General features: G+C 41.1%; 1 protein-coding gene across 1 annotated transcript in view; it reads right to left on the bottom strand.

Annotated features, from left to right (window-relative positions):
• Window positions 1-816: 816 nt before the first annotated feature.
• The window catches only part of KIAA0319 (KIAA0319 ortholog), a 29,812-nt gene continuing 15,063 nt past the window's right edge, over window positions 817-15,565 (bottom strand). Inside the window, exons 11-20 of the mRNA XM_054164016.1 lie at window positions 15,175-15,307; window positions 14,149-14,297; window positions 11,706-11,857; window positions 10,333-10,471; window positions 8,458-8,617; window positions 6,952-7,094; window positions 4,941-5,063; window positions 4,406-4,496; window positions 3,135-3,226; window positions 817-2,303 (exon numbers count right to left, since the gene is read on the bottom strand). Coding sequence (XP_054019991.1) covers window positions 2,125-2,303; window positions 3,135-3,226; window positions 4,406-4,496; window positions 4,941-5,063; window positions 6,952-7,094; window positions 8,458-8,617; window positions 10,333-10,471; window positions 11,706-11,857; window positions 14,149-14,297; window positions 15,175-15,307 — 1,361 coding nt within the window. The 3' untranslated portion in view covers window positions 817-2,124. The remainder of the gene's footprint in view (window positions 2,304-3,134; window positions 3,227-4,405; window positions 4,497-4,940; window positions 5,064-6,951; window positions 7,095-8,457; window positions 8,618-10,332; window positions 10,472-11,705; window positions 11,858-14,148; window positions 14,298-15,174; window positions 15,308-15,565) is intronic.

The following is a 15,565-nucleotide window of genomic DNA, read 5'->3' as shown; positions in this document are numbered from 1 at the left end:
CAGAATTCAACCCAACTACTCTGTCATGTCACACTTAGGATAAAGCTGGAGAAAGCCAAAATACTCTCCATTGAATTAGTCTTCATGATGGAGGTAGACCTTATCCCTGCTCCCTGACTCTTCTCATCTGCTCCCCTTAATCTTCTACTCTTTCACACTTCTCTCATAACAGATTGTCCACCACCAAATTAAAAAGTTATACAAAATAATCCCAAACCTCTCCAAAAGGCTCCCAGGGGAACATTGTCTTCATCATTCCTTCAATTCAGCCCAACACTCTAGCATGTCAGCAAAGGACCCTCAGGAAAGGCTGACATCATGGCCAGACAGAACCACTGACACAGATGCCCCCATAAATAAGGCTCATGTATAAAAGTCAGGTCTTCAGTTTGGGATTTTACAAGCAGTATTGGGGGTGTGCCTTTTAAGCCTAACAAGCATGCTGTGAAAAATTACCCAGATTGCAAACATCAGAAGTCCAACACACCCACCCTTCCCAAATGCCTCAAGGGATCTCTTTAGGCCAACACATCTAGCACTGAATAGCCACAGAGGAAAAAGTAAAACAACCTACTGCTCAAGCAAAAACCTTTTTCAATACCACTTCCCGTAACAACAAAGGCTGAAGCTCCCATTCCACATGGGTTTATTTTGCCACAAGCATTGCACTACACAAGCGCCTGGTGCATTCTTTATGTGAGCACTGAAGGTGACAGATGAAAAGTCATTTCAGCTGAGGGTTCTCTCTTAAAAAGTCCAGAGATCCATAAAAGTGTACTTGAAGCAAAGGGTTATTTGGGATGCTCAAAATGTGAAGGCAGTTCCACTAAGTCCCACCTATCTGCTATTGGTCTCTGCCTGGGCATAGCTGACCTTAGAGAACCAAAGTACCTTCATCATTGCAGAAGACTGGACTGGACTTCCCTGCAGGCACCATACTTTCTATGCAAATACAGCAAACATTGCATCCTACAGGACACAGATGCATGATGTTACTTTACAGGTGATTTAAGTGCAAGTGCTAATTGTAAAATTCCTTTGAAAACAAAGACATTTCCATCTGATGAGCATTACCCTAGAAAAGAAAGTCACAAAGCACAGTCAGAGATAAGCACAGTGCACTAAAGATGCTCTCTCTGTGTTCCAAGTCTAAACTGAAAATAAAGAAGGAGCCTCTGGTCACATATAGGTCTTTGTAGTTAGAAGAGAATTTATCTATGTCATGGGTTGAGTTGCATCTGCTGATGAGTATTCAGTACCATATTAGCTTCAAAATCAAAGTGGGCTAGAGCAAAGTATCATGGTGCTTGAAGTTCAGAGGCTTCCCGTTTCCAGCTTTAGGCTGTTGTCTTTTCTGCTGGGCTGGATGTGTGCTTGAGGGGGTGGGGGGGGCATTTTATCGCTGGCTTCCGCTGCTGCTTCTGCTGTGCTTTTCTGCAAAACAGCCCAAGGTAATTGTGCATCACATCATCTGATTAAACTCCTTATCTCAACCCAGGGTTTTATTGAGTGTTATTTTTCCTCCTATCTCTGTGTGTGTATGATTCACTTGGACGACAGACTGTGAAACCAGGACAATCCATACTGGCTTTCACTGCTTCAGGTCAGGTCACAATCACTGTATTCTCTGAGACAGAAACAGGAGCACAGGTGTCATGGGCTAAGCTGAATATTTGCTGCTGTTATTCAAAACCATCTGCCTCATGCCAGCTTCAAAATCAAAATGCTGGCTGGAGCAAAGTATTATGGGTCCTGAAGTTCAGATTGTAACATGAGAAGCTTCCTGTTCCACTTGCTGCTTTTGGGTTCCATGACACAAATGTGTATGTATCTCAGTTACCATCATTAGTAGCATAACAGCCTATCTGGTTCTGTAGCAATGATACAGGAAAAAAAGTCCTTCCAAGGTTCAGACAAACATTCAGCATGGAAAGGGAAATAAATAAATGTGCTTTTCCTTATTTTAATAAATGGTGTCAAGAGGAGTTGGCTGACCATCCTTCTTTCCCCTAACTGTGCCAGAAATTTACCCTTTTATCTGCAATTGGTTGTATTTCAGGAAGCTTTTGGCTCTGGAGAAACAGAGTTGGGCCAGCATGTGCTGTATTTTGACCCTCATTCAGTTTATCTGTCTTTGGAGCTGTAGTTGAAGGAAACTCCATTTCTTATGGATCCATTTATGAGAGTTTTAGGATTCTCTCTTTCAATCTTTTCTCTGCAGAAGATCGTGTCTTGATCACTGTCAAACTCTGACTCAGAGACCATCAGGCTGGAGTTGTGTTCTGTACTTCTGTGTTTTATACCTGAAAAAGTAAATCAAACTCATTTAGAAAATTTTCACTTTTTTAGTAACAGCTAACAGTCCTCACCTTTGCTGTTACATGAAAGAGAAGTGAAAACATTGTCTGCAATTCAGCATTAACAGCGTGCACCACTGCCAGCACCAATACAAAAACCGACCTAAGAGGCTGGTAATAGACTGCTGGGCAGATGCTCTTTTGAATTTTCTGCAGGCCCATCAGTTTATAGCTCTGGAATTTAGAGTTATGTGCACTTAAACAACTGGATGACTTCAGTACACATATAATGTATTTTTAATAGCTTGAATCTGGAAATTAGTCTGTTGACTCAACTACCTGATTAATGTGAGTAGCAATGGAAGGTCATGGTTTCTAGGACAGTAATTTCTCAGGTTGATTTTATATCCCTGGATTCCAGTATTTCCTCTGCTAAAAACTGATCTCAGGTAAATCAAAATACATGTGAACAAAGGGTAGCAGCTGCAGTCTACTGGTGTACCATTTATGTGCCAGCAGGGAACTGCTGTGTAGCCATAAGAACAGCTCCAAATGAAAGTGTGTGTAGGGGAGGAGAGTTTACATGGAGAAAGTCTGTGAGACAATTTTATGTTCTCAATGAAGATTAACAAACTAGCTTAGAGCAGAGGCTGAGCCCAAGGCCTCATGAAAGAAATTAAATGATTCTCCCCCAACCATTTCATTGTCTGTGCTTACCTCTGCCATTCCAAAACTTGAATGCCGTCTTCTGGGCTTCTCCTGACTGCAGGAGTCAATTCCAAAACATTGAGTGGAAGCTTGGTGAATGAATTCCCAGATGAAACAGAGAACACTTACCATATTTAGGTCGTAGCTCCATTCTTTCCTGCTCATCTATGTTATCAAGGATAGTATATTTTGTTTTCTTTCTTATCTTTGTCCTCTTTCTGCTAAAAAGAAAGTTACCACAAAGACATTTAATTCTCATGTACATACAAATCCACTCCTCCCTTTTTGTACTCACAGTTACAGAGAACCTCATTGTATTTTCTCACACAGCTTAAAAAGAGCTGTTCCAATTTATACCTGTATAAAACATCAGTACAACCTGGACCAGAGGGTATCATTTATTTTCTCTCTGATACAAAGATGAAGAAAGCGAGAAAGATTGACTTGCTTTCCCAGGCCACAGGGATTCACTTTGTTCAATTTCAACACAGTAAGGAGAGACAAGGTAGCCATACATTTAATTGTTTCTAAACAAAATTTCTGTGAGAATTGGTTAGTCTGGGGTTTGGGTTGGTGTTTTTTTTGTTTGCTTGGGTTTTTTAGCTGAGAGAATTTAAGTGCTACTTGTCTGGTTATGCTTACAGACAAGAACAGACAAAAATGGAGATAGCCTCCCTCGTACATTCCACCTGCAGGGTCAAAGCCTCACTAGTCTACAGGCAACCCCCCACATATTTTTTCTCCACTAAAATCTTTCCCCACCATCTACCTCCATAATTCTTAAAACAGTACAATCTTTAAGCTATTTGCAGTAATAACTCATCTGCTCATTAATACAGAAGGTAAGTCCTGGAGCTAGAGGAACAGATGCAGAACTGTTTGTTGGATTGGATTGAGAAGGAATGAACAAATTAGTTCAGTGTAGTGTTTGTGCTGCCATCACCAGCACAAACAGATACTCCTTTTTTCAGTGAAAGTGTGTCTATACAGAAATAGCTACAAGACAATTGTCTCATGTCTGAAAAGAGTTCAGTGGTTTAGTGCTAAGGATTGGACTAAAATGTGGCAGTAGTGTGCAGTTTTTAGAATAGCATAGAATTAACCAGGTTGGAAGAGACCTCTGAGATCATCAAGTCCAACCTAGCATCCAACACTATCTAATCAACTAAACCACAGCACCAAGCACCCCATCAAGTCTCTTCCTAAACATCTCCAGTGATGGTGATTCCTCCACCTCCCTGGGCAGCCCATTCCAATGGGCAATCACTCTTTCTATGAAGAACTTCTTCCTAACATCCAGCCTAAACCTCCCCTGGTGCAGCTTGAACCTGTGTCCTCTTGTTCTGGTGCTGGGTTTTTTTTGGTATATACCCCTTCAAAAAGAAGCACAAATCAAGTACCTTTTGCAGCAGTAGATGCAGAACCAGGCAAGTCCTACCATGACCACAATCAAAATAAACACAGATACAGTCACATAGAGTATACTCCACTCTGAAAACAGAAACACAACAGATTTTTGTAAAGTAATAAGAACAGGACAATTTCTAATACCACTCTATTAAAATAACAAATCCTGAGGAATGCAGAGTGGCAACAGGAACTCAGGGAAATTCAGCTCCTTTGTATTCTCACAAGAATTCCTATAAACTCTCAAGCTTCCAGATTGAAAGTGTATGTTTAATGTTCTTCCACTCCAATACATTTTACCACCCCATCTATGTGGAAACTGAAAGTCAAAAGGGCGCAGTTACCACATCAGTTGTCACTCTGTAACTGAAATACACATAGATGTTGCTGGGCTGGAAAACAGACACACTATTTTACTCTTCCCTCAGCATCTACCTCTGAAGGGTCTTGATTCTGACAGTAAATAACCAATACTTTCACAAGATGACAAATTATTCTTTAAATACATCCCACAACACCCTAACTCACCACAATTGCTCTCTCCATCATTTAAATAACGATCAATCAAGTTTTCCATCCACAGATGGTAGCAAATGCAGCGCTTTGTTATGGGGTCACAGCGTCCATGTCCAGAGCATTTTAAAAGACAGGCTAATAGGAAAACAAAAATAGGGTCAGTTGTGTAAATGGACTTGTCACATAGCCTCTTACTCTGTAGAGCTGTACAATCCAAAGCCCTTCCCCGCCACCAGTGAAGCAGGGCTGGGAGGAAGCAGAGAAGCTGGGATGGAGGGGACCAGGGAGGGCGAGACATCTTCACCCCCCAGAGTCGTAGGTCAGTTGACCCCTTTTCCTTTAGTGTTACATGTTAAGTAGATCTACAGCTCAGCAGCCTGCTGTCTGTGAATACAAGAACAGATCTTATGCATACAATATTGAAACTTTAGGCAAGACAAGAACTGTCTATCCTAACTAGAAGTAAAAATGAGTTTAAGTCATGGAATTTAGATCTGCTGATGTCTTTTTGACATATTTGTAAGAACTTCCAAAGTTCCTCAGAACACTGATATTCCTCAGTTGTCAGATACTAGAATGTAAGCATCATACCAATAAACTAAATTATTTCAGTATTTCCAAAGAGTATTTGAAAACTGAATTACAGACTGAGGCCAGAACATTTACATCCTGACTCATGCATTTATGGCAGTACCTATTGCTAGATTACTGCATCATATCAGACTAAAATAAAGTTATTTCCCTTAGAACTTGAGTAGCAGATACACTATGTCAAGAAAAATGTTAATACATATTTTCTAGTGACAACTATGCATTTCAGCAATCCAAGTACCTTTACAATAGGACAACTGTACCTTTCAAGAGGTAAAGACAGAGTTTACTACTTTTATTGCCAGAGCTTGCTCACTTTGTTTGCATTTGGATCATTATGTTCTGATTTTAAATTACAGAGAAGTCATATCCATGCATCATAAAGGGTTCACAATACTAATGAAGTTTAAAATAGGCTCAGAATTTCAAGCATCTTTTTGGGGAGAATAAAGAGTTCATTATATGAAACCCCAGCAGCCTGTCTACATGACAAATATTAGAAAATGAAGTTATAACACAGTAATCACCTGACCATTTTGCCTGATACAGACAAAACCAAGTTGTATTACAACCCTATTACTGAGCTCTAAAAGCCTTGAAGGAAGCAGAGCCATTAAACATTCTCTATTACTGCTCTATTAAGTTTTGCCCATTTTCCAGCAGAATATGGTATCAGTGGAGTACCTTTACCATCATTCCCTAGGCCTTCTGATGCAGGACAGATTAACAGATGCTTTTGTCTGCTGTTACAGATGGTGTCTTTTAAAAGAACATGAGCGGGTCCAGAGGAGGGCCACGAAAATGATCGGGGGGTTGGAACACCTCTGCTACAAAGAGAGGCTGAGGGACCTGGTGTTGTTCAGTCTGGAGAAGACAAGGCTCTGGGACAGACCTAATAGTGGCCTTACGGTACCTGAAGGGGGCCCAGAAGGAAGATGCAGAGAGACTGTTTACAAAGGCCTATGGTGATAGGATGAGGAGCAATGGCTTCAAGCTAGAGAAGAGCAGATTTAGATTGGATGTTAAGAACAAGTTCTTTACCATGAGGATAGTGGAACACTGGAACAAGTTGCCCAGGTAGGTGGTTGAGGCCTCATCCCTGAAGATATTCAAGGTGAGGCTCAACAGGGCTCTGGGCAGGCTGATCTAGTTGAGGATGCCCCTGCTTACTGCAGAGGGGGTTGGAGTACATGACCTTTGGAGGTCCCTTCTAATCCAAACCATTCTACAACTCTATGATTCTAACTGGCACCAGTCTACCACAAATGAGTAAGCATTTTAAGTACTGTGTTGAACATCATCACTCAGAAAGCTACATTCAAAACCCTGACACCAGATGGCAAAGAGAAAGCCTTCAGATGCTGGTTTTAGATGCTGTGTTAGCCAAATGCCTATGAAGTTCAGAGACAATCGAACAGGATCCAGAACATACCAGCAGTGTCAACCCTCAGGACTTTATACAGCAGGAAGTCAGCCTTCTCTTTCAGAAGCTGCACATGCAGAGTTTGTGAGACGTCCGATGCCTTGATCACCTTGGAAGAATGCCCATTTTGCACATAGAACACAACTGCAGTGCTGCAGAAAGAAGAGTGATGGTCACAACTGTGGTCAAAGATCACTTTTGTCAGACATCCACGGTTTACTTGTTTCTGGAAAGCAAGTGTCACCATTGGTAAGTTCAGGGAACTCTGTGTGGGTCAGTTAACTCTAGATGCCATGGACAGGAGCAGCAGTTCTCTAGTTTCTCAGTTCCACAGAAGAAAGGTGAGGACAACAGCAAACGTTGCTTTCCCCTCATCTTCCTGAATCTTGCTGTAAGCAAAGTACGTACATTTTCTTTCCCCACTCTTGTCTAGAACCCATCACAAAGCACTCTGAAGCAGTTTGAGTAACTTTAGGAAACTGAATTTAGGAGGAGATAAAGCTCAGAAGCAAGGGAGGGAGAGAATTTCATGTAGGAACCCTCCTCCCTTGCCTCTTTTTAAGCTGGATGGATCTTATCCTGTATCAGACACTTCAGGTAAAACCTTTATCTGAAAAGCAGCAATTGAAAGCTGTGATTAAAAAAAATGATAACTATAAATACCAGATTTTCAAACTTTAAAATTTTAAGGTGCTCCCCAAGAGCTAAACAGACACCAAAAATGGGGTTTTAATTACCAAATAGTTATGAATAGTTCTACCAATCATGCAGAGAAGTTTCACTGAGTACACACAGCCATCTCTAGCCCTCTACACCAAGTAGAGCAGATATTTCTACTTCAGAGTAAGATACCACACTTAGGAGTATCCACTGTGTATTCCCTGGAAAAAAAAATATGGATTTTTGTCACCAGTTACCTGGGGGAAATGTTTATAAAAATACTTGGAGTATCAAAAAGAGATCAAGTAGAAGAGGAATATGAAAGGTCTGATCAGATGCAGTATTAGCTTCACTGTGAGAAATCTCTTGTCTCCATCCAGCATTTGGGAAAAATAATAGCACTGTATGGAACAAAACTACTGAAATATGTGCATGCACTTTCTTTAAAGGAATAAATTAAAGACAACTATAGATATTTTAAAATTATTTTTAAACAAAACATAGCAGTTCTAAGCCTCCATAGAGCTTCACTGATTTTTTTAACACAGCATAAGAAATTAATCTTTTAAAGCATATGCTGCTGAGAACTCTAGGATTTTTTATTATCTTAGGAAAGATTATTTTGCTATTAATTATAAACTGCGAAAATGCCAATGGAATAGAATAGAAAAGACCAGACCAGGTTGGAAGAGACCTTCAAGATCATCACATCCAGCCCATCATCCAACACCATCTAATCAACTGAACCATGGCACCAAGCACCCCATCAAGTCTCCTCCTAAACACCCCCAATGATGGCGACTCCACCACCTCCAAAATCACAAATCTCCCTAGCACAGCAGAGTATCTTTGTACCTTATATCTGAATATGCTTGTATCTTCTGAACTTTGATATCTGAATCCAAAACGTTCAGCAACACAGCCAGCTGTCGCACCAGGGTGTCCTTCTGCTGTTCACTCAGCTGTCCCACTCCAACTTGCAGGATCAGCTCCACCAGACCACTCCTTTTGGGATCTGACAGAAGAAGAACATGCCATTCTTTCAAAGCCTGGCAAATATTTCAGTATCAACTGAAGACAATGTGCAGTACTCCAAAGTATTAATTAATATGTATTTTCCTGCATAAGGCCCATATCCTTTATAACGCAACCTTTTTGTGTTCTCAGAACAGTACTTGGCCTACGTTTTCATATTCCCTCTGAAACAATCCTGATGGGTTCCAAGGACATTGAGATTCTTGAATGTGTCCAGAGAAGGGCATCGAGGCTGGGGAGAGGTCTCGAGCACAAGCCCTACGAGGATAGGCTGAGGGAGCTGGGATTGTTTAGCCTGGAGAAGAGGAGGCTCAGGGGAGACCTTATTGCTGTCTACAACTACCTGAAGGGTAGTTGTAGACAGCCCATGCCCACAGGTGTTCAAGAGAGGATTGGACGTGGCACTTTGTGCCATGGTCTAGTAGTCATGAGGTCCTGGGTTGGACTTGGTGATCTTTGAGGTCTTTTCCAACCTTGTTGATTCTATGATTCCAAATGCTGCCATTTTAAGAGGCAAGCACTACGTGAGTCCAATTCTGAAGCTCCCTGATGGTTATCTACTACTAGCTACCACCCATGAAAAGGGAGGCAGGGTTGAACTCATAAGGTAGCATGCAAGACTGCGTGGGTGAGTCATAATGAGGATGCTCAATTTGAGAAATAACAAATACATTTACCTTCACAAAGTGAGAGTTCTGCTAAATACTACTTGAGCTTCTAGAGTGCCTTGCTTAAACAAAACAAGCTTCAGAGATAGCCAATGAGAATCCTGAGCCAATTACTGTGACTACATTCAACAATGGAGTAAGGAACAGAAATAAAATCATTGCCCAGGAGCCAGACAAACAAGAAATCTCTGACAGACCTAAAACTTCAGACTAATTTCCTGAAACCTCAACTTATGCTTCCATCGCAGTCATTTATCCTGCATCTGAAAACAAGTCTATATACAAGTACAGGAAACCATATAGGGAAAGATTAATTCAAAACCCCTGAAATTCTTTGAGCTTTGCTTTTGTTCTTCAGGATGAAGGAAGGAAAACAAGCATAAACCCCACACTTTCAACCATACAATTGCAGCGTTTGTACTTAAACTTAATGCTCAGGTCCCATCTCTTTCCTTTGGCAAAAGAGATTAACCACCAGCAAAAAGAAACAAAAACCCACACTGAATGAAAACCAACAGAAAACTAATTAAAATATTAACTAGGAAGTTACATTTTTATTTATTTATGCTTTCAGTAAGGCAGTGGTGTAATTGGGAGTTAAGAATTCTGATATACCATCTTCTAACACACTCAGGCCTAATGAGAGAACAGTAAGAGGGTATGAGGAGAGAGAGGTCTTTGTGCTGTTTTCTTTGTGCTTTAGCTTAAGAGAATCCTGTCACCATCAGGAAGTTTAGGCTTGAGGTGAGGAGAAAGTTCTTCACAGAGAGAGTTGTTAGCTGTTGGAATGTGCTGCCCAGGGAGGTGGTTGAGTCAGCATCCCTGGAAGTGTTCAAGAGAGGACTGGACGTGGCACTTGGTGCCATGGTTTAGTGGTCATGAGCTCTTGGGTGACAGGTTGGACTAGGGATGATCTTTGAGGTCTTTTCCAACCTTATTGATCCTATGATTCTATGAAATAAAGAAATGAAAAGGAGAACAAAGATGAGGTATTCACAACGTATCGATGACCTTTTAATTGCCATACCAGGCCGCACTTCAACTGTGGCTGAATCAATATCTGAGTCTCCTTTGGCATCAGTCACTTTCAAATGAAAAGTATAGGTTCCTTCCACCAAATTAGTCAGCTGCAGTACTGCCTCATGATCTGAGCCATGGATCACATCCTAGGGAAAAAAAAAGGGAAAAAAAAAAGAAAGGTATTGCAATGATGATACCCTGAGAGAATGTTGCAGGTGTGACTTTCAAGTCAGGTATGATGGTATGAGATCTTGTTTTGGCTTTTGGGACAACTGTGTTTATAGCAAAATAATATACAGGATGTCTGCACACTATGGGCATTTTCATTAGAAAGAGCTCCAGACAGCATAGCTGCCATTCTCAAGTACTCATCTGTCTGAAAATCTGAGGCAGTTACTTCATTATTCCTCATTTTCACTTGTTATCTTTAGCCATGCTTTAATTACCAAATTATTTTCTTTCCTTGAAGTTCATGTTTTTCCAACTACTATCTCTTCCAGCTATATTCAAACTAAACCACTTCAATTCTTCTCATATCGTCAAGTGAACTTCTTCTAGAAGCTTTGTTACTCTTTCACTGCTCCCAGTTCTTGCTGACTTTTTAGCCATTGGAATGGGCTGCCCTGGGACACCAGGGACACCTCCTGTCCCTGGAGGTGTTAAAAAAAGGACTGGATGTGGCACTTGAAGCCATGGTTTAGTTAGTCATGAGGTGTTGGGGGATAGGTTGGACTTGATGACTCTGAGGTCTTTTCCAACCTTATTGATTCTATGATCTTTCTGACTGTAAAGAGCTGTCCACAACACTTTGTGTAGAAATTATCAGAGCTTTAGTTTATTATCATGCTTCAATTTATCATGAGATGCTTCTGTCCCCGCTTGGAGAGCAGATTCCACTGCCTTAGTGACTGTGGTCTCTCAGGCAAGGTTCATCTAGTGCCAAACACCATTTTTACCTTAAACTGCAAATTTCATGTCATCTGGTACCAGACATGAATCCCTGGTCTTTATTGATACTTGTTCTCTCAGAGCCTTGCTCCTTTGGAATATCTGGATTTCACAAAACTTTCCTCTCAAGCTGCGACAGTTTAGCCTGGTACTATCACAAAATACTCTTTAAGAGATACAACATTATTCTTTTCTCTCCAGTCTTTCCCAGCTAAGTCCACGCTGATGCAGACCTCTTAACTACCATATTCTATAGCTGTGCTAAAAATACAACATGCCCCTTGAACCAAAGCATCCGAGAGAGCAGGGGAGACAAATCAGAAACAGACAGCATGCCTAACAGTATGAATTGTACCTGCTTGCTCTGCTGCAGTGATGTGACGTGCATAACAAGAGTCAAACATGACTCATTACAACCTTCAAGAAACTTACCCCAGCTGCTGGGCTTTGACCATCCCGAATCCACAAATACGACACAATCCCTTGGTCATCAGCAGACCTTGAGCCATCCAAGGTAACAGAGTTATTTGGAAGCACTAGAACATGCTTCCCACCAGCATGCGCTCGGGGTGGCCTGTTGTTTTCTAGCCATAAAAATAGTGAAGGAGAAGGACTTGCTTTCAAAACATGCAAAATGTGACATGCCATTGCCAATTCACCCACACTGCAATTCTTTATCTGATGATTACAGGCAGTGACAACAGAATCTCACGTCAAAGGCACAGGGAAAGGATAAGTGGGTGTACAAAATTTGCCTCCAGGACTATTACAACCTGACAAAAGCAGAGCTGCACAATGAGGAGGATAGCAGTCAGAGGTGCCATCCAAAAAGTTCTTTTCCAAAAAAGCATTGTGGGGTACTGTATTTGCAGTCTCAGAATAACATGAGTGTCAGACCTTCTTGGTCGAGCCAAAGCATTTTCTGCCTACTTAGAAACACAGCCCAGCACGTGATTAACTTGCTGGGCTCCTTTTGTCTTGAGAATCACTTATTACTGAAGTGAAGCTTGCGTAAGGTCTTGTATTTTCACATTGTCTGTATTTAGGCAAAGTAAAATCAGGAAACTTAGAGTAAACTCAGTTCCCAAATGCTTTTTGCTTTCCATTAGCAGTGCAATTAAGACATGCATTGGGAGTACAGGCAAAACCCACAAACACATTCTCCTTCCAGAGAGAAATGTGTGTCCAGAGATGCATCTTGGCCGAGCTGTTGTCATGTGTTTCTGACCAAACACTTAAACTCCGGAACAGTCCAACCAATGATGCACATGGATAAAACTGACCCTAGCTGCTTCTTCAAGATTCATTTGTTCCACACTGATAAGACATGAAAAAGAAACAAGGCTGCACTGTTTATAAGAAATTCAATATCTAAGACTCTAATGCAACTCTACTATCATTTCATAAATGGTATAGGTACCACACTTGCAGAGCCAGAGTGCCTTGCTCCCCTCAAAAAACAAAGTGTGTAACAAAAAGCCAAGCTCTGGACCAAACAAGATTTGAACTGTATTGTGTCACCTTTTTTAAAAGGAGGCAAAGGCCCAGGGAGATTGCTAAAATCACTCCCTAAGGAACAACATGAGGCAAAAGATGGTTGAATTATCACTATCTGCAAACTCGAGGATGCAATGATGTTGTGGGTTCAAGCCTGACGGGGTGGGGAGGGGGGCTGGGAACCTGACACCCCAGATGGGCAGGAGGAGGACCTAAAGTGGGTGGGGAAATTGGACCCAGGAGGGTGGGGAGGGGTCCATGAGTAATATTTATTCCACTCCCATTTCCTCTCTGGACTCTATATAGGGAGAGCAACTTCCTGCTTTGCTCTCTTGCCTTCGCAAGGGAGAGAGGGGAGCAACCTACATCTGTCCTGTTGGGGTTTTGGCTCTGGAAAAACCCAAATGGCAAGAAACATAAGTCAAAGCTACACAATCTGTCAGGAGGATCTGACTAGACCTCTGTCAGAAAAGCAACTATATTGAGAACAGGTCTTATGAAGTGTGGATAAGGAAACTGGTTGTTTGGGCCTGGAGAAGAGGAAGCTCTCTACAACTCTCTAAAGAAGCTTGTAGCAAGGTGGGAGTCAGTCTCTTCTCACAAGTAACAAATGACAGGATGAGAGGAAATGCGATAGGCAATGTTTAGATTGGATATGAGGAAAAATTTCTTCACTGAAAGGGTTGACAAGCATTAGGAGCATTCCTGCCTAGGGAAGTGGCAAAGTTGCCATCCTTGAAGGTAGATGTGGTGCCTAGGGACATGGTTTAGTGCTAAACTTGGCAGTGCTGTTAATGGTTGGACTTGATCTTACAGGTCTTTCCCAACATAAGTAATTCTATGATCTCAAATAATACATACTATTATCCTAAAGCATGCATGCTGGGGGAACAAAAAAGAAAATGAAAAAACTCACCAGGGCAACTGTTGATTAAAAAAAAAATATATCAAAATAAATACAGGTCTTTCAGTGTTAACTTTTTAAGAGGAAACTGGTATACTCTAAGACTGTGTTTCTTGGATGGTACTTAAAACCTGCAGTAGAACTCCTTTTCTACTCAAAACTTCACTTTGAACAAAACATAAAAGCATCCTCTTAATGAAGGAGACACAACATGGTCAGAAGTACTATCTTAGAGTATTTTTATTACAACTGATTCTGCATACATTCTTCATACAAGCTTTCAGTATGCAAAATTAATTCTACTAGTCACTCATGATACTGCTTTAGAGTAAACAGCAGTAACTTTCTTCAATGTCCTTGAAATACAACAACAGATTCATTATCCCTTTCTGTTCAGGTTTCTTTTACATTGTCAGTAACTGAATTAACTGGTAAATTGCCTACCATATCCCAAGAAGCAGCAACTAGGCTTACCTTCTTTCACAGTAATCGATAGCACAGATGCACTACTTAAGCCCTGCTGGTCTTTCACGGTCAGTCTGAAGCGATAGGTGCCAACCTGCAGACCAGTCACAGTTGCTATTGCTTTGTCGCTATTTTCCATCTGCACAGAGCTGGGCCCACTGAAACGAAACATCTTAGAAAAACAATCCTGCACAGCCAGACACATTCTTCTTCCAGCAGCACTGCTCATGCCATTTGCCTTAATGTGTATTTTAGTTCTACAAGCTCTAAGTTCACTACTACAAGCACTGATAGCTAAAGAACTGTAAGATATGAATTTAGTTTACAGAATTCATAAATCAGTTTTTTCAAGGCATTAAAATCACATGTCCAGTTATTAGTACAAGTGAAAATGTACCCCAGAAGTTCAACCACTTGGTTGTACTATTTCATGGGAGCATGCATCTGCTCTTGCTCTAAGAGCAACTGACAACATGTACAAGATGCCAGTAAATTGTTTCTTCTACCATAGATATGACAGTTGCATGAGCTAATACCTTGTCCTTCTATTAAGTATCAGTTTGCTTTGCACATAAACATACAAACTTTGTAAAACATTTTCAATCACCATTCAAGTGTGCTTTAGTCACCTCCTGTTGAAAGCTCAGGCTAAACTTGTCAATTTGCTTTATTATTTAATGAAGAAGTGACTGAGAAAGCCCAGTTCTAAGCACTGATGGAAAACCCCTGTACATTACAGAGAGCACTTCACTTGCTTTGTAACAGGAGACATGGAAATTCTAGTAACTTTCTCTTACCTTTCTAACAGTAAGACTCAAAATGACATGTTGCAAAACATAGGGAGAAGTTGCCTAAACTTTCCAAGCTGAACTTAAAAACTCCTGTCTCATCCTATTACCACCTAAACGAGAAAATCATCAATGAAGTTCTCAAACAGTGAGAATAGCAACACCATTGCATAAGAGGGTCTTGGCACACAAATCAGCTTTCTCTTTGTTCTCTATTTTACTGAAGATTAGTAAAATCTCTATATACCTGACATTTTCCCAATGATAGAACACAATGCCTTGGTCATCTTGGCTTTTGCTTCCATCCAGGGTAGTACTTTCTACCGGGAAGGTCAATTCCTTGTCAGGTCCAGTCACTGCTACTGGAGGACTGTTATTTTCTGTAAAAAACAATATTTAACACATGATATGCCTGGAAAAGAGGAGGCTCAGGAGAGACCTTATTGCTCTCTACAACTACCTGAAGGGTGGTTGTAGCCAGGTGGGGGTTGGTCTCTTCTCCCAGGCAACCAGCACCAGAACAAGAGGACACAGTCGCAAGCTGCGCCAGGGGAAGTTTAGGCTCGAGGTGAGAAGAAAGTTCTTCACAGAAAGAGTCATTGGCCATTGGAATGTGCTGCCCTGGGAGATAGTGAAGT

This window comes from Dryobates pubescens, chromosome 9, assembly GCF_014839835.1.
Source record: "Dryobates pubescens isolate bDryPub1 chromosome 9, bDryPub1.pri, whole genome shotgun sequence".
Lineage (NCBI taxonomy): Eukaryota > Metazoa > Chordata > Aves > Piciformes > Picidae > Dryobates > Dryobates pubescens.
This window is presented reverse-complemented; position numbering and strand designations above follow the sequence as displayed.